Source organism: Gordionus sp. m RMFG-2023, chromosome 5 (genome assembly GCF_954871325.1).
Source record: "Gordionus sp. m RMFG-2023 chromosome 5, tfGorSpeb1-WG-v2, whole genome shotgun sequence".
Lineage (NCBI taxonomy): Eukaryota > Metazoa > Nematomorpha > Gordioida > Chordodea > Parachordodidae > Gordionus > Gordionus sp. m RMFG-2023.
Window position 1 is genome coordinate 934,944 of NC_088779.1, and position 26,228 is coordinate 961,171.

General features: G+C 29.0%; 1 protein-coding gene across 3 annotated transcripts; it reads left to right on the forward strand.

Annotated features, from left to right (window-relative positions):
- The first annotated feature begins 324 nt into the window (after positions 1–324).
- On the forward strand, positions 325–25,265 carry LOC135929784 (centromere protein F-like). Of its 3 annotated transcripts, none has more exons than XM_065466500.1 (7): positions 325–374; positions 22,122–22,302; positions 22,712–22,769; positions 23,576–23,755; positions 23,944–24,084; positions 24,574–24,714; positions 25,041–25,265. In XM_065466500.1, exons 1-7 carry the CDS (start codon positions 353–355, stop codon positions 25,173–25,175), a joined length of 858 nt encoding a protein of 285 aa, XP_065322572.1. In that variant the 5' UTR covers positions 325–352; the 3' UTR covers positions 25,176–25,265. The 3 variants fall into 3 exon arrangements, with proteins under 3 accessions (XP_065322572.1, XP_065322570.1, XP_065322571.1); XM_065466498.1 differs by lacking the exon at positions 325–374 and adding an exon at positions 9,531–9,886; XM_065466499.1 differs by lacking the exon at positions 325–374 and adding an exon at positions 9,531–9,781.
- The last annotated feature ends 963 nt before the right edge of the window (positions 25,266–26,228 follow it).

Sequence of the window (26,228 nt, forward strand, 5' to 3'; positions counted from 1 at the left end):
AAATATTTAAAAAAATCATACTTTTCTATAAAATAATTCTTTTGAAAATTTTATAAATTAATAAATTACCCTGATAATGATTTCCAAAAGTTATAATGGAGATTTTATTTAATTTTAAAACGAATATTTTAATTTAAGTGGATAATCAGGTGTATTCTTTGTTGCGAAATTTAAAATTTTGAAAATCTTAAACAATAAAGTGTTTTTAATTGAAAAGTTATACTTCAATTAAGCCTAATAAAGATAACCTAAGGTATGATAATTTTTGTTTTCTACTTAACTTCAAATATATATAATAATTTATGTTTATTTATAACTTTAGTTCTTCTATTTTGTAATAACGGTCAAATAAATGATGATTTCAAGTCCATCAAGTAAATTTTCCATTTTTATTATTTCTTTTTATATATTTAGTGATTATATTAAATAGATATCATAAATATCCCTTTATAATAATTTATTCATCATAGTGCATAATAATTGATTAAAAATTATTAACTAAAAAATTTTCAAGACAAATTTGTTAAGTTATACAATTTATCGAAGACATTTTATCACTAGACTTATAAAATAAATTGATAATGCGTAAGTCTTAATCATGATCTTTTTAATATAATATTTTCAAAAAAATTATTCAGTCCATTAGGTTGTGTAATTGAATTTACAGAGTTGAATTTAATCTTTAACAGGGTCTAACTTAAATTGGGCATAATAGTTCTTGGCTAAAATATTGGTCTAACTGTTTTAAAAAGTTTACTATTAAATTAAAAAGTATTCATTCTCCCTAATATAAGATGTATTTGTAAATTATATCTTTCAGTTTCAATGATATAAACATTAATATACTACTTTGTCAAGTATTGTCTTAGTCAACTAAGCAACTCTTAAAATATAGATAAGTGGCTAAAGGTTTCTCTGTATTTACTAATTTATTTAATTACTTTTTCAAATCTGGTATCAATGGTGATAATGTGAATGAATTAAACACAATAAATATTAAATATTGGTGCTAATTTATAAAAAAATTTTTATGTTTGCATCTTATTTAAAACTGGATAATGGCATTAGTTTAAACTAGCAAGTTTATTATAATGTTAAAGCCTAGTAAATATGCAAACAATTTATTCTATCATTGCCAACTACATCAATGTGACTATCCACTTTCCCCCAAATTTTTTTTATAAGCTTAAGACATTTTTGGCCATCACAATCATTCAATAAATTGAATTTTTCATTTGAGAAATTATTAAACAATAAAAGATTAACACTATTCATGAAAAGGATGTAAGGCTGGGTTTATATTAAAATATATATGTTACTGTGTGTGTTTGAATCTGATCTTACAATATAAAGTGTATATTGGACCAAAAATATCAATTAAAGTTAATATTTTTTAATTTATCTTCAATGTTTAATGGCAGTTTTTCAGGGTTAACCAAGGTCATTATCCCCTCTGATCACTCTTAACTCCATTTTTTTGTGGTCCTGCAGCTTGAAAAATGTATTTACTTTTATAAAAATGTAATTTGTTATATGCTCTAAGTTACATTTTAAAAATGTTTGCAGAATTAAATGCGTAAAGCTAGTAAAGCTTAAAAAAAACTACTAATAAACATATATAGCTAAAAAAAATATAATTAACATATGACTTAAGTGTAAATGTAAATAGGTATTTGATAAAACAACTTATTTAATCCAATATACATATCAAGAGAATAATCAGATAAGAAACAAAAAATTGTTCCAATGACCAATTTCTTTAAAAAAGTTTTGGATTTAAACACTGTATGTAAGCTGTTTACGGACTCCACTGCTCCAGAAGAAGGTAGTAATATATTATCAGTTATTTATGTAGCATTTGAATTTTGAATGAGGAATCTTATGGTACTTGGAAATCATTAAAGTTTGTTGCAAGTTTGATTTTGACGATCAATGAAAGTTAAGAAGCCAATCATTATTTTATCTCGGTATCACTTACTGGAAAAGAATATTAAAAATTTTGGATAATTATTGCTAAAAAATGTTGCATTGTCATTTCAAAGTCAAAATTGAACAATTTATTATATCCCTTTTCCCCAGCCCGATTAATGTAGCATTAAGGTAAATAGTATAAACAATACTTTAGTGAGAGCCATTTTACTTTTCACCAGTCTTTAAATATTATTAGAACTATGTCCCCATCACTATCTTTCCTTCTATTGTAAATCTTGAGCGATTTAAGGCCTCATTTATAGTAGCTCGCCATCGCTGGATATTTTTTTCCAAACGCGGACAAATTATAGGTATCGAAAAAATACGCGGTGACGCGTATCCGAACGATACGCGCCTGCTCTAAACGAGACTTTAGGTTGGCTACTGCCCAACGCCGTGTAGTAGTTATTAAAGGGTCGGTCCGAAGTCCCGCGGACTGAGCAAAATGTTTTTCTAACCTGACCGGAACACTTGTGCAAATGCCTTGCCTTAAGTTCGCGAACTTTTTAAAACTCAGAATCGAGAAAATTTACGTCTCTAAAAATATTGCGGAAGAGGGCCGCGAAAACCTGTAACAATATTATTTTAAGGGCCCAAGTTCGGAAAACGCGTTCAAAGATTTCCACGGTTAGTGCTGATACCTCAGGTAATTCTCACTTATTTTGCTTATTTAACTAAAAGATACTTCTAAAAATTGATTTCAGAAAAGATCAATTATTAATAATTCTATCTTCTACTACATAATCATAAAAAAATAAGATGTTTAAAATCTTTTAAATAGCTTAAGGAAGATAAATATTTTGTATCCCCCCCCCCCCATAATCATTATGATTATTTTGCTCCATTCATTCGAAACTAGAAAACCGAAAGATGTAGAAGGAATGCAAAACTTTGATTTTTACCGACTGGCCACTTTTTAAAAAAAAATAAATATTAATTAAATTAATTTAATAAAGATTTTATTAAATGATTAATTAACTTCAGCCGGCATTTATTGGAGAATCATAATAAGATTTGTTTATTTTTTTTTTAAAATTTAAAAACATTTTTTTTAAAAAAATAAATAAATACAATTTTTTTAAGGAATAAAAAGAAAAACGTAATAATTTAAAAAAACATTTGAAAAAATAATAAAAGAAAAATGTAATAATTAAAAACATTTTTAAAAATAAAATAAATAGAATTTTTAAGGAAATAAAAAGAAAGGCGTAATTAACAGAACATGCGGAAGTCGAAATTTCTGACCTGACCCAAATTTTATGAGATTTTTCGGCTCGGGTTAGGGTCTGCTTGTCTATCCGAAAGTCGCTTATCACTGCGTTCGATTAAACGAACTCGGGACCGATTCAAGAAAGGTTTTCCACAGGTAACGATCACCGGAACGGGAATACAACATTTTTGCAATTCCTAAAGTAAAGTAGGAAACCGGAAACACATAAAATATAACGAGTGTCCCCAAACCCAATCCCCTCTATCAAGTTCTATAAAATCATTTTTTTTTTAAAAATTTTGTTCAGAAATGGCGATTCTTAAATATATATATATTTTTATATTAATTATTTGATTTTATAAATAATATTTTAATGTATTAAATCAAAATGCTATATTGCGACAATTTTTTTATTAAATGAGAAAGATATTGAACTAATTTATTTATATACCTTTTAAAATATAATTTTATGTTATACTAAAATGTACTTAAATATAGTTTAAAAAAAAATGAAGATATCATGTGTCATATAGTGATATGATAAGTGATATTATGTATACCAAACCAAGCCATCCTCAATTATCGAAGCGTAAAAAAAATAATTAACGAATATAATTATTTTTAATAAAAAAAATTGATTATTAATTAACAGAATAACTCTCTATGAATAGATGTAATCTAATCTATATAAGATCTATATATATATATATATATATTTGTATGTATTCTATGGGTAAAAGGCTTCTTTATAACCCTCTTTATTTTAGCTATTGCCTTTTTTATTAATTAATTAATGATGATAAATTTTTTTTTTTACAAAAATTTCGGTTAAAAAATATTGTTATAATTGCTTCATATAATAAGAGATGTACGGATTCAATTACGGTATTCGGGTGCGAATTTAAATTTCTCTCCTATCCGGCCGGGTTTATTAACTCGAACTAAAAGGTTTATATATATACATACATACATTGGGTTACTAATTGATTTTTACCATTCTTTAAACGCTTTAGATATATGGGGGAAAAATTAATGTAAAAATCGATTACAGATCAGGTTAAGATTATTTTATTATAAATCCGGCCGGATATCGCTACCGGTTACAATATCCGATACACAACCTTTTTTTTTGAATATATATTAATTTATATTACCTCTTCCTAAATGTTGATTTCCCTCAGTCCAGGTCTGTAACTTCTGAGCCATAGCTGCCCACTTCAAAAAATTGATGATATTTTTCTTTGTTGTGTTATTATCAACTTTAAATATATATGAAAAAAGATAAAAAATAATAAAATGTTGAGAAGGGATTTTTGATCTCATTTTTCCGGCTCCTTAGTGCATCATATTTGCATGAGATTTTTTTTTATGCTCCTTATTATCATTCTTAACGAATAATGATCCGATTTTTAAATCCGCCTAACCGAATATTTTAGCCAGAAAAGTATCGCCCCGAACCTCGAGACTTCGCTAATAGATGTCCTGGCCTTCGTGGCACCTGTCAGCAAAATCTTCAGGCTTGCGTAATATTTTTCTAGACAAAATATCTAGTTTAGCCGTTTAACTACACTACATTCTGATACTTAGGATCCTTCATTTTAAATAAAAATTGAGAAAAAACTAATAGACATTCGTTATAAAGAACCTATTGATTGATATTATTGGCGCGAAAAAAAACCTGCCAATTATTGATTTGAAAAATCAAATCAATAATTAATTTTTATCGCATACGATATTATAAAAATATAGGGGGGGGGCGTGTGAAAAAAAGGTTTCCTTAGCATGATTAATAATTTGTTCAAAAATAAAAGAATAAAAATGGCTTTTAACCGATCAGGGGATAAATGGACCAGGGAAATTTGGGGTTGAATGATTCAGACCGCTTTTTAATTTATTTATTTTTACCTACCGCCATTTTGATTGTATAAGATCCTTCATTTGAAAAAAATGGAGAAAAAATTATTTTCGGACATTCGTTAGATATGACTCATTGAATTAATATTATGGGCGCGAAAAAAATACAAACGCGCAAAACAAAGCGATTTATTGATTTAAAATCAAATCAATATTTCAAAAAAATTATAGATAAGGTACATGAATCAATAATTTTTCCAAAAAAAAAGAAGGTTTAAACCGATCAGGGGATGAATGGACCAGAGAAATTTGGGGTTGAATGATTTAGTCCGCTTTTTATTTTATTTTTTTCTCTCTAATTTTTTATTTTAATATTATCACGTTTTCTGGACAGGGCACGAAACAATATTTTTATTTTATAAAATAAAATGAAAAATAAATAAATAAATCAATAAAAAAAAAATATAAAAATCGTAACGGAACAAATATAATGATAATTAATCATTTTATATTTTTTTAGTTTTTCAGTTCTTCAGTGTGGGACATTTTTTAAAAAATATTTATTTTCCTCGTCCGAGTATGTGGATATTTAATTTACTTTTATTTGTTTTAAATAATAAAAACAAAAGTGAATATTTAATTTGGGGGAAGACCCTTAGAAGTTGAATTTTTTTTTAGATCCGATCCATTTCTTTTCATTTCTTTCTTTCTTACTATCTTTCTTTCTTTCATTTCTTTCTTTTCTACTATCTTTCTTTCTTTCTTTCTTATCGAATTTCATTTGGGATTCTAAGATTTAGTCAAATTAAGGGCTTGCCCGAATATATCGAGAGCCGAAATTGGACAAGTTTTACTGTATATTTAAAAACAAGTTGACTGGTCAATATCCGGTTATTTAAATTAAACGAGTTTTTTTAAAAAGAGACGATCCCGGACCGGTTCCCAATAATGGATTCTTTACATCTCTTATTATATCGCAATCCGACCCTGGTTTTTTTAAAGAAATTTTTTTTGTTTGTAAACAAGTTTCAGAGAAAAATATGAGAAAGGAAATGAATGTCATATGATCCATCACGTGATTATTAAACTGAAGCTAATTGTTATATTTTGATTTTAATTTTACGATCCCAACTTCTTAATTTTTATTGTCGTTATTTTTAAGTCAGGCTCAGATTTGTAATTAGTAAATAAAAAAAAGATAATAATTTAGCGGGTCACCCTATTTTGAACGATTTTTTTTTTAACAAATATTGATATGACCGGACAGGGCTGATAACATCTGCTGCGATGAATCTGATTTTTTTTTTTGCGTAAGCGATAATATATTAAGATATAGGTTCTAGACCAACGTGCTTAGGATAAGATGAGAAAGAGATATAACTATCCAACAAATAGATTAGAACAGCTATATTGTTAAAATCGCTTAAGAAGCTAAAAATTTTGTTCGATAACTTTTCTAAGTTCACTACGTAATCTTAACAAATTCTAATGATTCTAATGCAGAGATATGTCTAGTTGATAATCCTATAATAGTTATAGTGAATTTATCTCCGAGTTAACCCCTTAAATAACAATAAAGTTTAATATCCGTTTTCCGGTCCTTGAAAATTTAAGCCAAATTTTATTTGATACGAATAATTGATATTTCTTTTTCTTTCTTTCTTTCTTTCTTTCTTTCTTTCTTTCTTTCTTTCTTTCTTTCTTTCTTTCTTTCTTTCTTTCTTTCTTTCTTTCTTTCTTTCTTTCTTTCTTTCTTTCTTTCTTTCTTTCTTTCTTTCTTTCTTTCTTTCTTTCTTTCTTTCTTTCTTTCTTTCTTTCTTTCTTTCTTTCTTTCTTTCTTTCTTTCTTTCTTTCTTTCTTTCCTTCCTTCCGTGTAATTATAATTAGTGATAGTGAAGAAGTAGAAATAAAGAATTTTAGAAATCTCTTTAATATTATCATTTATTTAATGGAATATTTAAATATTGATCAAACTCAGATCCTTTTGAGCTAATAAATCAATCATTATTTTTTTCCGATTATATCTCGGGGCATCTTTATTTGTATATTATTATTATATATTTATTATCTATAATATAATGATTTTTCTTTCTCTTTGTCAAATTTGATATGTATTTGTTTGCGACAACATTGTCGTGATAAATAACCACACTGTTTAATGTTAACATTTTTTTGAGAGGATATTTTTTGGTGAACGCTTGATTTATTTATGAGGTGGGGGAATGGGGGAAATCAAATTATTATTTATTTTAAAAAATTTTTTTTTAAACCATTTGATTTGGGATTGGATTTGGACCAATTCCTTAGGGTTTATGTCTTCAAACCCCCCCAGAAAAAACATCTGTTTTAATCAAATAAAAATCGTTTTGAGAGCATATGTTTTTTTTTCTGTTTCCCCTTATTGATCATGTCCAGTAGTGCCACATATTCAAAGATAGGCATCGACATCAATGACATATAATAATATTCTAGACTGACGTTGCATTCATAATAAAGGCATATGAGAGAGTCGTTGGATGCAAATCAGTTGGACCCGCCATTTTGGTAACCCATATAGTAATTATTCTCGTGTTAAAAACTAATATTAAAATTGATAACTTGCTTTCTCGTTATCTCGATGATCAGACAATTCTCTAATAAAGTTTGCATCAGTGATAAAATTTTTTAATAATGGTAATCAAAATGGCGTCCCCAGCTGTTTTTCAGTGAAGTACACTTTTAATGAATGCATTGTCAGTCTAGGTTAATTGTATGTCATTGATTGACATCATCAAAAAGAGTTAGAAATCATCTATAACCCCCACCCATATTTTTCAAAATATTGTAAACATATTTATAAAAAAATGATACCCCTAACTACATCCATCCCCCTTTTTTTACCGAAAAAATTAAATAAAAACAGACATTGTGTATGACAAATCTTGAGATGAATGTCAAAATATTGTGTATTTTTTTTTGGGAATTTTTTTAAAAATATTCCAAGGGAAACTTCTAGAACAGGAAGAAGAAAATTTTTCGAAAGGGGTGAAATGAATCGCTGCTCACATACTTAACTAACATTATCTATCGGATGAACCGCAGAGGTCAAAGCGAAGGCCAGCCCGTAGTTATTACTAACCGGCTCGGTTTTTTAAAAAGAGTGCCAAATATTCTAGCCAAGAAAAGGGTTGGGAGATTTATTAGCAGTAATCTCGCGGTTCTAAGCGATATCATTTTGGCTAAATTGTTAATTTCAAATCCGCTAAAATCGGGCCGTTTAAACGCTTGTAATTTTAACCAATGACGTATATAATACCTAGACTGACGATTCGTTCATTAAAATGCATTTTTTGAGCGTCGATAAAAGCAAAATCAGCTGGATCCGCCATTTTGGTAATACGTATAGTAATTATTCTCATGTTAGAAAACTGCTATTTAAATCGATAACTTGCTTCCTTATTATCTCGATGATAGGGTATTATTTATATAAAGTTTGCATCAGATATGGGAATAAATTAGGCTCTCGTTTAAAATTTTAATAATGATTAATGTAACCAAGATGGCGTCTCCAGCTGATTTGCACCGATGTTCACTTTTAGTGAATGAATCGTCAGTCTAGGTATTATATATGTCATTGATACGAACATACCATTGAAACAAATATGAAATACAATATAAATGTATAAAAATAGGTCTTTCCAGGGGTTCGGTGCAGGTTCGAATTACAGAATTCTTAAAGGTCGAGGTTCGGTTTGAATTCCTTTAACTGAAGGTATAGCATTTTTAAAAAAATATTCTCCGCCCGCCTATTTATTAAACCCCGTTCAATTTTTTTTTGGTTAGTAGGGGCAGTTGGCTAATTTTTCTATATTTTTAGCCGTTTAAGGCCAATTTATAGCCGATTAAAAAAAAATCTCGGTTAAAACAAGTTTTTAGCCACTAAAAATTATCATTTTAAAGCCTCGCGGTTTTTTTCTTCGTTATTAAAATTTTTAAGTCCGACCGGGATTTTTAAAATCGTAATATTTGGCGACTCGGGCCGGGCCGGGTCGGGTTTACGGGTCTCAGCGAATAATTATATAAAATAAATTTTATCATTTAAACTTAAATAATAAAAAAAAAATTTTCTTTTTACGGTTTTTTACCAATTATATTTCAATTAATTAGTTATTTTATTATATTATTTAATAAAAAAAATATAAAAAATTATTGATCGGAGTTCGTCTCCAAATATATCGATTCCCCCCATTCTTCGCCATTAAAAGTATGTGTGATTGGCAAAAATTGAAACAAAATTTTTGTAATTTTCATAAATTTGTCATAATTTTTTCTGTCTAAAAACTTTTAAAAAAATAAATATAATAATAAACAACTGAATTATTATTATTTCTTTTATATAAAATAAAATATTAAATAATAAAAATATAATAATATTATTTTTATTAATCTAAAATTAAAAATCTAAATTTAAAAACTTATATTTTTTTTTATGAAATAATTTTTTACTTAAATCCTCTAAAAAAACATATAAATACTTTTGAGATTAAAAAAAAATGCTGGTAAAATACATTAAACACGCCCTATCAATTCCTTACAAGGCGTGTTGCTTTATCGAAATAACCGATCTTACGCCTAACGAAGTTAAAAACGAAATATTTATAACCCACAATTACGATTCCCCTAATCTAAATGTCGGAAGACAACACAATCCTAAGAATTCTAAGAAACCAACTACGGTTTACATAACTTCATCATCATCTCTCAAAAGTAATAAGAATATTCATATTTGTCATCGTAATCATGTTAATAACGTAAATCCGTTCGATAACGAATCGCTAGAAATGCTACGTTCCTGCGGCATAAAAATGGACGGTGAGTAACAAAATGCATTTTATTTTAAATTCAAATTAATTCACTTATTTTTTTTTAATTTCGAAATTAAAAATATATTAATAAGTTTATAAAGTCAATAATTATGATTTAAAAATTTTTTTTTTAATCATGATTACGGTTTCAGCCATAGAAAATCTGTTAGAGTTTTGTTAATAGAAGATCTGTTAGAGTTCTGTTAATGGAATATCTGTTAGAGTTTTGTTCATAGAAGATCTGTTAGTGTTCATAGAAGATATGTTAGAGTTCTGTTAATAGAAGACCTGTTAGAGTTTTGTTCATAGAGATCTATTAGTTTTTTTTTACTCTGAACTAAGTTGGAATTACGAAAAATTTTTGAAATCCATTATAAGTTACGTTAAGCAAGATAAATATTTAGCCGCAAAAAGGTGGTGGAAGCTTTTACACTCCGCGGTTCTCATTTAAATACAATTTATAATCCCGGCTAATATTATTGCTACCCACAAGTTTCTGTGCTAATAAATGCTTAAAAATGGCACAATGGAAACTTTAATCATCCTTAGAAAAATGGAATCTTCACTAGATAAATTAATTTAAAATCATGAGAAGAGGTTTAGATTTACCGCCTATTATGAAATTTTGCGTTTTCGTGAAACTTTAATATTTATACAATTGATACTATCAATACCCCAAAACGAAATGTATGTCCTGTGATCCGGCAAGATGTGAATGTTTGGAAACGTATCTACCCCACCTCTTCCCCCTCACCCCTTTCTTTCTTTCTTTCTTTCTTTCTTTCTTTCTTTCTTTCTTTCTTTCTTTCTTTCTTTCTTTAAAAATGAACCCAACTTCAAAATGGATACTCAAGTCCTTAGGAAGTTTTTGTTGCTACAGGGAGGCCACATCTCTGCTATCTTATTTCTCGGTACCCCTTATTGCCCTATTTTTAAAAATGGGATTCTGGGGATAAACAGCAAAGAAAATGAATTAGAGTTGTAGTCAAATAAAAAAAATGGCTGAATAATTTGGAATATTAAAAATACAATTTATTTAAACAATACAGTTTGTACCAGAATGTTCCTGAAGGGGAGGGGGGTTGGCATTTCCCACAAATATCTTTAGGTCATGGGAACATATACTTCTCTTATTAATATACCAACTAAAAAAGATATTATTAAAATTAATTTTGTAATTATTAAATATATTATATTTTTTTAACAAAAAAAACATATGTGACACTTATTCTCAGAGTACCCATAAATCAAATTAAAACCTAATAATATAATTTTTGACATTATTTTTAATTATTCTTCTTTCCTACTTTCCCTTTTAAATTTGTTCGACTGAATGGGAGAAACAATGCATATCTTATTTATATTAGAAAATTATTATGAAATCCATTCTCTTCTCTTCTCTTCTCTTCTCTTCTCTTCTCTTCTCTTCTCTTCTCTTCTCTTCTCTTCTCTTCTCTTCTCTTCTCTTCTCTTCTCTTCTCTTCTCTTCTCTTCTCTTCTCTTCTCTTCTCTTCTCTTCTTCTTCTCTTCTTCTTCTCTTCTCTTCTCTTCTCTTCTCCTCTTCTCTTCTCTTCTCTTCTCTTCTTCTTCTCTTCTCTTCTCTTCTTCTTCTCTTCTCTTCTCCTTCTTCTCTTCTCTTCTCTTCTCTTCTCTTCTCTTCTCTTCTCTTCTCTTCTCTTCTCTTCTCCTCTCTTCTCTTCTCTTCTCTTCTCTTCTCTTCTCTTCTCTTCTCTTCTCTTCTTCTTCTCTCCTCTTCTTCTTCTTCTCTTCTCTTCTCTTCTCTTCTCTTCTCTTCTTCTTCTTCTCTTCTCTTCTCTTCTCTTCTCTTCTCTTCTCTTCTCTTCTCTTCTCTTCTCTTCTCTTCTCCTCTTCTCTTCTCTTCTCTTCTCTTCTCTTCTCTTCTCTTCTCTTCTCTTCTCTTCTCTTCTCTTCTCTTCTCTTCTCTTCTCTTCTCTTCTCTTCTCTTCTCTTCTCTTCTCTTCTCTTCTCTTCTCTTCTCTTCTCTTCTCTTCTCTTCTCTTCTCTTCTCTTCTCTTCTCTTCTCTTCTCTTCTCTTCTCTTCTCTTCTCTTCTCTTCTCTTCTCTTCTCTTCTTCACACACGCATACATATATCCATTATTAATGCTAAAAGTTTTGCCTATACAAATTGTACTAACATTTTTTAATGAGAGAGAAACAAAATACATAAAGATGTTTTTGCATTAAATAATTTTTTGTTGTTGCCATTTTCTTTTGATGTTTGAATGTTTGGTTCGGGTCTTATATAATAGAAAAAAAAATATGTAATTTTCTTTCTTTATTTTATCGCGTTTTATTTATAATAATTATTTAAATCCGCCAAAAGAAATCCACCATTTTTAATTTTTCTTGATTACGCGATAATAATATAAATTTTTTGGCCAAGCGTCGTGCGAAAAACTTGTCAGAACCAATCCAAATCGAGTATTACTTCCTTCCTATTTTTTAAAAAAAAAAATGGAGTACGATCTGAAGCCTGACCGAACCCAGAATTTTTTTGCCGGGCTCGCATCGGTCTAGGCAAGGTTCTAAGACGGAGATAAACTGATACCATATTTTTTAGCTCTGTTCTAAGATAAAGATGACCGATAAGGAATGTGCCGGTTTTTTAAACATCGAAATACCTCCATTATTCGCATATTTTCGAATATCGGATAGTTGAATCGGTCAATCCGATATATCAATATGGCTACGTCATTTTGTTTTCCTCCCTAAAAAAACAACATGGTGTTTAATTATTATTTTAAGGCAAAACTCCCCAACATATATATTTTTTAAAAAAATTTTCATTGGCTTATTATCTGCGAATCGGAGCCGCGAAAAATCAGCTGATTATCCAAAAATTTGGATCAGCCTCTAAAAAGCTATTCAGATAACACTTCTATATATGAACAATTATTGCCCGACTTCGCAAGCCCGTAGCTAAGAAACGTCAGTTGAGGGCTAGGGGGAAACTGAAGCTTGATTGAGGAGCTAACAAATTTTGAAGCCAAACATAAGGGTCGCAGTTTTTTAAGGGGGTAAGGGGGCTGGCCTCTGGTGGTTAACCTCCCGTTTATTTGGGGTTTAAAGTGATTCGGGTTGGGAATTTAATTCAAATGAACTGCTAATTTCAATTTTTAAAGTTCAATTTTATTTTATTAAAAATAGAAGACGTAATTCAAACTTCAAAAAAATAAACTCTTAAATTTTTATATTTTTTATTTAGTATTCAATTCGTGATTTTTTTCAACTCGGCTCAAAAATATTAAATTTATTTATTTTTTTTTGTTTTATATTATAAAAAAAAAATAAATTATTAATATCTTTTCAGTTATAAATAAATATAATAATATACAAAAAATATACTATTTTTAGCAGTTAAAAACTTGTTAAAATATGGGCAAATCAATCTTTTTAGGAAGCAAAGATTGATTCTGGGGGTTTTCCATTCCTTTAAATCACATGATTGATTCTTCCCAATCTATATTTTTTTTAAAAACTAAATATTCTCTATTGTCCTTGGGTGTCTCCAAAATGGACATTATAAAATGTTTCTGTTAATTTATAATTTAATATGGATATTCTTACTTCAATATTTTTTTTAAAGAAGTTATTATAACAAATTAGAAAATATAAATTATTCTGACTTGTCTTTAAGTTTTGAATCATAATAATAATAAGTTTATTTTTTTTGTGGATAAATTATTCGTTTTTTTTATAAATAAAATTTATAATTAAATACCATTATAATAAAATAAACTCGAATATTTTTTTGGACAGATTTTTCTATATTCCTAATTCCATAGATACTTTTTTTATCTTTGGTTATTAACTTTTTTTAATTAAGAGAGTTTTCAGGCACGGGAATCTCCAACTTCCGGTAAAAAAAACCGGGAAAAATGACCGGAAATTAGAAAAACCCACGTGACGACAAATTAGAAAGAAAAAAAAGAAGGAAATAAAGTGTTGGAAGGCAAAAATTATTCCAAAAAAAAAACTTTAAAATATTTTAAAATTGATTTTTTTGGCGCGTTTTTTTTGAAATTTGAATTTTTGATTTTTACCGGAAATGTACCTCCATCTTATGAATTGTAGATAATTTTTACCTCTATAACCTTTGAGTCATTTTATATTAAATTTTTTTAAAAATCGCTCAAAAAAAAGAGATTTAAAAGTTGGATGTCAACATAATATAAATTTTGTTTAAAAAAACGGTTTTTTTGGAAATTTAATTATAAAATCAATAAAAAATTATTTTAAAAGGTAATTAAATAATTTAAAATATGATTTTAAAATAAAGGTACAATTGGACTGTCATTATTTTCAGAGTTGTTAAAGGATCTAGATACCTAGATATAAAAATGTGGTATCTGTATCTAGAAAGATTTTTGATTAAAATATCTGTATCTTGATATTATTTTAGACGATGTATTTGTATCAAGATCCATTTTAAAAGTATCTTTTAACAACTCTGATTATTTTATATAAATATTTTTATTCCATATTTAAAAGTTCTTCCAGATTTTTGTCATTAATCCAATGACATTAATATACCAACTTAGACACGATTGGTTCATTTGGATGGCCATTGAAGAAGTGCGCGTATGCTAACAGCGAAAATCGCCATTGAAAGGCTGAGAGGCGTTAAAACGAAATGACATTAACCTTCAAATGGCCACTTATTTACAGCTAAGATTACAGCTGACTTCAAAGTCATTTAATTAGTTAATCTGGAATTTTCGGAACATAGCGTCAAAATCTAAAAAAAAAATCTGGAAATCTAAATTTTTTTAAGAATAAAATTCTAGGAACCAACCAGAACGGATTTTTGAATAATATGATCATGAACCCATTTTAATCCAGATGTTTTTTTAAACTCTTCGATAACAGTAGCACCGCTAGCTTTTATCTGGCGCTACAAAATATACTCATTCGACAGCTAACACTCGAGGCGCTAACTGATTTCCCAGATTGATCACTTGGTTTTCTAATGTTCTGGTAAAAAGCAAACTCGACAAAACCGTTTTTGAAGTCATTTACTGACACTAGTAAAAATCTAAATATTTTCGGTAGATTCACTTTGAGTCTAGCGTTTCGCGTATTTTAGATTACATTCATAATATCTTCCCCCCCCCCCCTCCCATGCCTTCCACCACCAGGAACCAGATCCCTCAAAATTTTAGGGGTCGCAACTAGGAGCAACTATACTTTGTCAGTTCATTATATTTTAGCCATCGATCGTCTTTAGTTGAGAAAGGGGGGGTGGGTATGCCAGGTGATCAACAAATTAATTTTTTTCTTTCTTTCTCATGGAATAAAATGGTTTAATTACGGGAGACCACTTAAAAAAGCAATCACCAATATAAAAAGCATATTATTTTTTTTAAAAAAAAGTATATTTTGGCTATACTTAACACTCCTATTATTATCTATATATATTTTTTTTTTCAAAAATTTTGGAAAAAACAGATAAGGCTTTGTACCGATCGATACAGATTTTTTTTGACAGATACAAACTGGGTATAAATTGTATCGAAATCAAAAAAAAAATGAGGTAATTATTAGTATTAAGAACTATTAATATTATTATTAATTTTGTGATCATGTTGAAACGAAGTTAGGAATATAAACCTATAGACATATGGATTAGGGTTGTTCAAAATGTCCGATTCGAGATTTTGCTCACAGATGGCAGAAAGGGTTGGGCGCGCCCTTTCTTTGTCAAATCTCGAGAACTACACAATTTTTTCGCTAAAATCTTTATTTTGGGCTTTGGACCCTAGATACGGGGCAGTGTTAATTCCAATATTAAAAAAATGACGATTCGATCAGCTGTTTACTCTTATCCGATGATAGTTATATTTCCGTAACCCGCTTCCAAAGTGGTTCGGACCGGTATTGTTAAGCGGCTCGATTTTTTTAAAAAAACGGTAAAATATTGTGCAAGTCTTTGGAGATTTTAACTCTCATAGATGGCAGAGAGGTTTGGAATCTACAATTCTAGAGACTTTCGGGAATATTATTTTGGCTAAGATCTTAAATCTTTCGGTGCACAGATGAAAATACGCCAATTTAGATAAACACTATATCTTAAAAATCGAATTAATTTGTAGTCTTACATATTTTAACCTTTTCATTGAATAAACTATCTTAATTATTTTTTAATGGTTTAATCTTATTTTATTTGTCATTTTAATGACAGCTCGTGTCAGGGGAGTTAAAATAAAAGTGACAAAATATTTTTAAAATGTCACAATTTGATATAAATAAAAATAGATGAATCTATAGGGTTCGAATATTAATATAATTGATAAAAATGGATGTATATAAAAGAAGGCTTAATAAACAGATGGGGAAAAAAATGTTACTCGTATGACCAGATGTGGTCTGTACAGATCCCCAAACTCCAGGAAGAAACCTTAGAACTCGTGACAGTTACTGAACAAAATTCAAAAAATAAATTTTTGCTCACATATACTTTTACAAAAAAGTGTTTAGCTGCTTAAAAGATTCTGACAAATGTATCGAAATAACTTGAAAGTAACGTTTTTTTTATATAAAATGATTAGGGTTTGCATAGTGCCACCTCTGCAATGCAGAAACAACGCTACGTTTTCTAAAAATATATTGGATATCAAATCGTATTTCATCCAAAATTTAATATTTTTTTCGTGATATCCGAAGAAATTAATAAACTTATTCTTCGTGATTGAACCCTGACCTGAACCCTTATTTAAAACATATGATATTTTTTTTTTTTAGCTCCACAAGAAAAAAAAAATTACAAAAATTTAAATGACATTTTTTTATTTTTTACATTTTATTTTTTTTTAGTATATTTTATTTTAATTTAATTTTTTTTTCTTCTTCTTCAACGATCAGTCTGATTGGAAATTTTTTTTATAAAATCAATTTTGTGTCCAAAAATTTCTATTTTATATTATATTATAATAAAAATAGCAATTGTAAAAATATAATAATTCTTCCCATCAAATTTCATTATATAATTTTTTTTCTTCCAATAATAATCCCTTTTAAAAAATCAATTTTTTTAAATATATATATATAATATAAAATAAAAACTTAAAAAAATTCTTATCAATCTTGTTGGCTAAAATATTATTATACAACACTCTATATTTATAAGACGAAATTGGACAGTTTATTAATAACGTTTAATTTTGAAAGATGGAAATTTTTTTTTTGCTTCATTATATCTGACTAGGAACGTAGGATTAAGAATAACATCATCCCATCCATATAAATTTTTTTTAAAATTACATTATTTTTTTTTTAGTATATAAACCTTAGTAAAAGAATGAATGAAAGTCTCCCTAAATTCCCGAAGATTGATAGCCCTCTAAAAAAAACCCGATGGTTACCCTATATATAGGTTTTAACCGTGAATTCGATCTTACTCTTCTAAGCGGTAGTTTAAACGGCCTCGATATTTTTAAAAAAAAACAGGCTAACCATATGTTTTAGCCAGAGCCGGAAAAATATTACGCCAGCACCAAGTTTCCGCTCTTATATGGCAGAAGGGCTCAGACACGAAGAAATCTTGAGGAATTGCTTCATATCATTTTCAATTACATAATAATAATAATGCCTAGACTGACGACGCGTTCGTAATGATGCGTTTGAATAGGGGCGTCGTCGGATGCGGATCAGCTGGACTCTCCATTTTGGGAACCCGTATAGTGATTATTTGCTTCCTTATTGTCTCGATGATTCGGGCGAATTCTTTTAATAAAATAGGCGGCGACAGACATAGGAATTTTTTTAATAATGATACGGGTAATCAAAATGGCGTCCTCAGCTGTTTTTTCACCGAATGTACACCTTGGCTCGAATCTTGAAATTTAAAATAAGACGCAACCGAACCGTTTAACAACACGCCTACTAAAAACCAATTTTAATTTTTACATAATGATATAAGTTTTGAAGAAAAAAAATATCTAAACGGCTAACTCAATATTTTTAGCCAGAAAAATAGTGCCAAAGTCTTAGGGATTTATATGATATATGTTCTAGACCTCTGTTTCTTTCTACAAACAAAATCTTCAGGTTTTGAGTAATATTTTTTTTCTGGATGAAATATAGAAGTTAACTCGTTTTTAAAAATCGGCTCAAAACTAGCCGTTTAAAAGAACACTACATATAGATGTAATAAATTAATATAATTCATACGCGTAATAATAATATTTTTGGTGGTTATTATTGGCTTGTCTTTTAAGAAATTTATCTTTTTATAACTTAAAAAGATGGAAAAAAACTACAAATCTCCATAAATTTATATATTAAAATCAATATAAATATTTAATTTAAAAAATGTTTTATATATATATAATATATTTTTAAAAAATATTTATTAATTAAAACAGGGAATTTTTTTTTAGTTTTTTTTATAATTGCTGCTTTGTTCTCATTCTGAACCAAAACGTATTTACTATGTGTTCCTATAAGAATAAAATCTGTTTAATATCACTTTTTTTTAAAGGTTTTTAAAGAATTATTATTTTTTTTTTAAAAAAAAATGAAATAAAAAGTGGAACAGGGTAGGATCATGTTCATCATTTTTTCTCCCAATCTTTCAAAACATTTTTGTTGACTCAGGAATACCTGCGAATCCTCAACCTTTTTAGAATTTTGTCACTTTAAAGATATTCTGAGTGAGTTCGAGTTCAGAAATTATTTACGATTGACAATCAGTTTTAAGTTTTTCTTTTCTTTTCTTTTCTTTTCTTTTCTTTTTCTTTTCTTTTCTTTTTCTTTTCTTTTCTTTTCTTTTCTTTTCTTTTCTTTTCTTTTCTTTTCTTTTTCTTTTCTTTTCTTTTCTTTTCTTTTCTTTTCTTTTCTTTTCTTTTCTTTTCTTTTCTTTTCTTTTCTTTTCTTTTCTTTTCTTTTCTTTTCTTTTCTTTTCTTTTCTTTTCTTTTCTATCTTTCATATCATCACATAAGATTTAACTTATAGAAAAGATTTTAAATTTTGGTGCGTAATATTTGATTTAAAAATCCTAGCATTTTTTTTTAAAATAGCTTCAGTGATGGGAAAAATCTTTGAAGATTGAGCAGTTTATCGAACCACCCTGAATTGAAAACGCTATTTTTTGATTGGTTAAAATAATGGGTACACGAAATCTGAACATATATCAATCGAATTTTTATCACTAGGTTGGGTATCGAGTTAAATTGGAAATTAATTAATCTAAACAAACTGACCGAACCTCTTAAAAGAATCAGTTTCGGGCTGGGGTTTTACAGAGATCGTGAATTGTGGTAGAATTTGGAACACTAAAAAAGGTGACCCATCAAGAAGCTGATTTGATATTAGCGGTAGCGGAAGCGGATATGAAGATTAAGGGTTATAACTTAGTTTAATTAGCGCATATATATAATCTTCCATTTTACTTAGTCAGAAATCTTGAATTCTATTTTTTTAGGTTCGACACGACATAATGAGGTATAACATATTTTATTGTTCTTTAAGAAAAAATAGGTACACTTAATAGTGCGTTAGCTCAAACTCAACGCGTTTCAAAACGCGAATAATACATTTTTAAATGCGTCCGTTTAAACGGCCCAATTCTGAAGATAGCCGCGTTTGCGATTTTTTTAAATATTTGCGTTCTTGAAAACGCTGCGTTTAAACGTTCAATTTGTGCGCACTATTAAACTCTCTTCCTGTGGTTATTCGCTTCGCGTCTCAAAATTTGTAATATTACTTTGTGACAAATCAAAAAAAATTTTTTCATTAAACGTTACTTCCGTATGTTTTTTTTTGAATTAATATATCAAAAAAATGTTCCTTTTTGTAATATACATACATTAATACATTATATACCTTAATCCAAATTTTATTTTTTGTAAAATTCCTTGCATAAAAAAATATTTTTTTAGAGAAATTATATTAATTATTATGCAATTTTCATGTATCGGGATAAGAACACGGTCTAATTTTGTGGTAGTTTATTTATTATTAGCAATTATCGGTCATTTATAAATTAATATATTATGCATATATTAATGTGTATTTTTTGTATTAAAAAAATCATAGATTTTAAGAAATCAATTTATATATTTTTTTCGCGACGAAATTTACATTTTAATTTTGTCAAATTTCTTTTATATTTTAAATGGAGGGATAGAAAGGGGGTTTTTGCCAATATATATTTTTTTTATTATCCTCTCGGGATAATAATTATATCGTATTGAGCAGGGATGCGAACCCCGGACCCTGGTTTCGATAATTTTGAATTCTATTTAGCGCAAATTTTGATGACTGGAACGAACTTAATCGAAACCGGTCTTCCATGAGAGGGGTCAGAACCCGCCCCGAGTCCATATTACCCCGGGGTTCGGTGAATTTCTTCATTAATCGGCCTCTGTTTGGTCTGTGGTCTCAAAAATGTCCAACCAAACAATTTTTTTTAATTTCTGAACCTAGGTTAGGGTTCGCATCATTGGTTATTATTGATCCCCTTCCCCCAATCCTACTTTTCATGGTGGCGGGAGAGTGGCAAAGTCTTTTGGCGGCTAATGGAGAGCTAAAAGGTTCCCCGTGGTCTGGGTCTGGAATAGGATTACCGTCTCCTCTATGGGCGTAACCTAAAGGGGTTGATTCCAGAAAGGGCATCCGAATGTGAAAACCTCGCTACAAAATTTCCTAACGATTAAATCAGAGGGAAAACTGGTCAACCTGTGTGAACCTGAAAATCGCCATTAAACGGAAAATAATAAGAAGGCGCACCCTGTCTAATTTTTTCAAGGCTTGATTCTGCCCTATCTTACATTTTAAAAAGGCAATTTATCCCTCCCTGGCCCGATCTCGAAAGGAATTTTCTTTTTTATTTGTCCCGAAAAAAAAGAAAATCATCTGTTCCTTCCGGTCAAAACTAAGTTACGCGGTTCTTGATCATTCCACAAAACAAGTATAGAATATTTGGCGCCTTATTTTTCCTTGCAAAAAAAAGTTGTAAAAAATATATTCCATTTTTTTTTCTTCGAAATATCCTAAGCCCGACTCAGCTCGGACCGTTTATTTTTGTTTTAAAGGAAGGTGGCTGAATCCGTTTAGACCGAGTCACGGCCCTGTCTTAAACTACATTGAATTTTGTGCAATTTTGGACTCAAGTTGTAGTGTCGTTAAAAAGTCCCGATTTGGGTCGAATTTCTCAAAACCCTGATCAAGATTATAGCTAAGATAACTAGATATAGCAGATAGATGTTCAAGCATTTTATGCCAGCTACTAGCAAAATCTTTTAGGCTTACAAAATGGTGGTTTTGGTTTTTTTAATCTTAATCCGGCCATTTTTTTTTAAAATAGACCCGACTGGGGCTTTTTAACAACTACTCACGTGATTATTCAGCGCGGACTGGAATACATTTCTGGTCAATTTTTTTTTTTGAAAAGAAGCTAACTAAATGATAATATTATGTGGGATTTCGAATCTCCAAGGATTCAATATCCCAATACGAGATATTGATTATTAAGTTGTAAATTAACCAGATTTCTTATTTTTATATACGTATTTTTTGTATTTTATTAAATATTTTTTAGCCATTTTTTTTTGCCTTTTTAATTTCTTCTTTCTGGCAATAAATAATACAAAATTATAAATAATTTATATTTTTTAATTTATTTTGATCAATATTCAAGAAAAAAAAACAATTACTTTTTTTGAACTTATTCCATTTCCTATCGCCATTTTTTTTTATCGCGTGCATATCGAATCTTATAAAAGAGCCTTTAATTCAAAAGATGTAACCCAATCTTATATCAGTATTTTTATAAAATGATCCCTAGTGGGATCAAAAAGTATCAACTATTCAAAATTTTTACAAAAAAAAACACATTCTAATCAATGACATATAACATACCTAGACTGACGCATTAGAAAGCGTCGTCGAATGCAAATCAGCTGGACCCGCCATTTTGGTAACCCATATAGTAATTATTCTCACTTTAGAAACTACTATTAAATTTATAAACTTGCTTCCTTATTATCTCGTTGATCAGGCAATTCTTATAATAAAGTTTGCCTCGGATATAAGGAATTAATTGGCCCTCTCGTTTAAAATTTTTTTTAAAATAATGATACGGGTAATCAAAATGGCGTCCACAGCTGTTTTTCATTGATTGTACACTTTTAAATGAATGCATCGTCGTCAGTCTAGGTATTATTAATATCATTTGGCTTAGGGGCATGACAATTATATTTTAATTTTTTTTTTAATTAGAATTCAAATCCTCTTCCAAGGGAAACAGTTTAGCTTTCGATCTGATCCTCGCTCCCCCCTGTTCCCCGAAAAGTTTGGTCAGGCGCGGAAACGGTAACCTCAGCTACCAAAATAGTAATGACAGCTACGGTATCCTGGTATCCGAGGAGGAAATGCACCTAAGCGTCACCAACTCGCCCAAGTTTTTCGCTGCACAAAATTTGTTTGTTTGGGGGGTTATAGCGACTATGTAGGGGAAATATGGCTACCCTTTCAAACGCTAACGAATTCAGTCCACGCCGAAATCGTTACGCGCAATGCGCAATTATTTCTGCTTTCGTCCACTAGAAACCGATTTTTTTTAAAAAAAACGGCTAACTCGATATGTTAGCCAGAAAAATATTGTTCTAAGCCTCGAGATTTCGTTAATGGATGGCCAAACCTTTGGGCCGCCTATGAGTAAAATCTTCAGGCTCCTGTAATATTTTTCTGGATGAAGTATTCACTTCCGTTTACTATAGGCAGACATTTTATATATAAGCTGTTTTGTTTTTATTGCCTTTTTTTATAAACTTATCAAATTTATGTAAATTGTTATATCATCGTAAAAGGTGCAAAACCAGGGACGATATCGAAAATAAACTTAGACTCGCCGAGGAAAAGAGAAAAGTGAACACGTGTTTTTCTTTGTTATTCTTTCTTTTTTTTAAAGAATTTATTAGTCTTTGATGACAAAAGTTATCTGCCACTTATTAAGGCGCCAAAAAAAATGTTCTTGCTTTGATAAAATTATAAGGTTATAATAAGGTGGTATCGGATCGAATATTACCGATGTAATAACCGGTTTTAAAAAAGTGTTGTTTGTGAATAAATTGGCGGATATAGTTATCATCCGAATCAAGTTGGCAGGGAAATCCATTTAAGCGGTCAGCGAAGAACTAAAACGAATTTTTATAGAATAGAAAACTCTATTGATTTTTATCCTCCCTAGTTCCAACACTAACTCATTTTTTTTTAAAAATGTAAAGTGGTAATCTTCATTTAGGGTTACAAAAGGAAAATATTATTGTTTTTTTTAAAAAAAACTGTTTTAAATGTAAAAAAAACTGTTTTTTAAAATCTTTAATTTTCATACTGTTTGGTAGAGCATTGTTTATTGGCCGGGTCAAGTTAAACAATCCGAATGTGGCTTGAGCTGGCTAAATTAGTGTAGTAAATCACTGAACCCGTTCAATCCGAGCCGATTTTGCGAATAAAATAACTAGATTCTATTTGGTTTTCCAAACTCGACACCAATTCAGCTGACTACTATCATTCTCGAAATGCTCTTCGTTGTCACGGAGCGATCTGAACCGATCCTGATTGGCGCTCACTCTAGCGAATCAAACATCAATTACAGATAATATATAATAATGCTCTATTTTTTTTATTAAAAAATAATTTTAAAATAATTACCCGCGAATTTTACTACCAAGTCGATTGAGCATCAGCTGAAGGAGCAATGGAAAGAAAAGGAGACGCGTATAAAAGAAATGGCCGCTCAAAGTAAGGAGGCCACTTTGCTGGCCAAGGTCAAGATAGACGATAAGATGAAACACACCGAGGAAAAAAGGAGTTCCCAAATTAGGGCTATTCAGGATAAACTTAAGCTGCACGTAATACAATTTTTTTAAACAAACTGTTATTTTTACGAATTTTTATTTGTCACTCAAAAAGGGGGATTTATTAGAGTTTTGCCAGTGTCTAGAATAAATTGATAAGGGCTCAGGAAGAGAGATGCCAATAATGACTGATTTTATAAAAGAAATTTTTACCTAACGATCGAAAATAAAAACTAAACAAGGAACAACACGTGATGGACGTGTGTCAAGCCAGCGAAAATTTTGGTAAGGTCGTCAAAGAAAAATTGGACAAGAGGATTCAGAGCGCTCAAAACAACAGAACTTCCGTTATACAGAGCTTGATCGAAAGATTGAAAGAACACGTTAGCATTATTTATAAAAAATATAAAGAGAAAATAATTATTCTTGCTTCCATAGAAAGAAAGAAAGGAGAAAATTAATTATGATTTGTACATTTTTTTTCGATACAATAATTTGTTTATCCGAATAAATAGTATCGCCTAATTTATTTAAGATATTCGATACAGGTTAAAGTTCTAACCTTTTCACGTTTTAAGGTAGATTTTTGATTATAGATTAACCCTTAATTTAAGGCCCTCTAACACAAAATGACACGTTTTTTTTATTATTGTTATATTCAACCTATATTTTAACCTACAGGCCAAGATATCCCTTAAGACTTATTTGGATTTCCTGGCTTGGCACTGATAATTTCTTTACTTGACCTCCATTTGTATAAAAATTTCGGTTAGGCCAACAACCTTTAAAGATATTTTATACGCCTGTCTCTAATAAACAATTTCTATTTACCTCTTATTTTTCATTTATCCAAAAAAAATAAATAAAAATAGGAACAAAAGGTAGAAGAGGTCAAACGACAGAACGATGAAATGAGACAGGAAATGGATCATAAAATGAAACTTAAAATGGCGAGCGCCATCACGAATAGGGAGGAACAATTATCTAATATCCGGCTGAGAATCAAGGAACACGTAAAAATGATCAAATTTCGAATTCTTTGTTATTTATTTATTTATTCTAAGTTAAGACGCTTTCTTCGTAAAGTATAATTTCGATTTTGAGAATGCATAATCCTAATATAAAATTTTTTTTAAATAGGTATTCTAACTATGCTTATATTTTTCACTAGAGCATATGTTATTGGTTCCATTAGGAATATAAATCGAATTTCTCCTATCTTAAATTTTAATTAACAAGTTTTTATTTTCAGCCTATTTTTAGTATTTGTACAAAATACTTTGCCCTATTCAAAAAATCTTAGTGAATCTATAAAAAAAAATGACGATTATTATTTAAGGTTGATCACGTCGAAGAAGTTAGAAGCAAAAATAGCAAAAGCATGGAACTACAATCTTCTTTCCACGAGGACACTAACGGCCAGCTCGAAAATCACCATTCTTCTCATCTTGATCAAAATGGTTACCATCATTAAAAATTTTTTTACAAAACCAAGCCAATTTCACATTTAAGCTTTTTCTCATAATATTTTTCTAATCTTAAAAGCCAAAAAAAAACATGAAATTTTAATTACTATACATATTTGATAATTTTTTTATAAACATTTATATATATATATATATAATTAATAATATAATTTATATATTTACATAATTTTTTTGAAAAATATTTATATAGTTATTATGTATTGATTTTGATTCAAAAAATTAAAGTTATAAATTTTAATAACCCATTTTATTTTTTGCATGTATTTCCTTATTAGATTTAAGATTCAAATATTTTCTAATACTCACTAAATAAATTGCTTTTATAAAATTTAATCTAAGGCTTCTCCTTCATATTATTTTTATTTTTTGGTATTAATAAACTTCTTTTCAGTATTAAATAAAAATCGAATTTTTTTTTAAAAACTTATTATTATTTATAAATTGATAACCCTAATTTTTGTAGTTCGTATCAATGTAATCGCGTTAAAAGAAATTATTTTGTATTTTTTTATTTTATACTCATTTATATTAATATATCTAAATTATTTTTGAACGATGGTATTTGAATAAAGCATCAATTTTTATTAAGGATAGTTAATGCCACTTCCGGCATAAATTAGTTTTTAAATTTATAAATTGTAAGAATTTTATTTTTTGCCAATCATATTTTACTAAATCGAATATAATAATCATAATGGTAAATTTTGGAAGAAAAAGATAACTAGCTGACTTATTGAAAAAAAATTAACAAGATTTATTACATTTTACTTAAATTGTGAGGAATGAAAAGTGGGATTATCCTAGATAACAAAGGCAATAATTCATTAGAATGTACTGAGCGATTGATCTTTCTCTCAAGACAGTGCTGGAGAAGAGAAATAGAGATCTGACGGAAGTAGATGGTGTGCAGTTTGGAATTCTATTGGAAATTGTATTAAAAAGATACAGAGAAAGGGAGTCGTAGGTTTGGTTTATCTTATCTGTTTTTCCTCAAAATAATAATTTGTTTGCTTTCAAAATCGAAAACGTCTATATAGATT

Bases quoted from the DNA above. Each gene is read 5' to 3' on its own strand.
- LOC135929784 (XM_065466498.1), top strand. From the start codon at position 9,568: ATGCTGGTAAAATACATTAAACACGCCCTATCAATTCCTTACAAGGCG. The intron at 22,303-22,711 runs GTTTTTCGCTGC...TCATCGTAAAAG, and splicing joins AGCGTCACCAACTCGCCCAA to GTGCAAAACCAGGGACGATA. The intron at 22,770-23,575 runs GTGAACACGTGT...TTTACTACCAAG, and splicing joins TCGCCGAGGAAAAGAGAAAA to TCGATTGAGCATCAGCTGAA.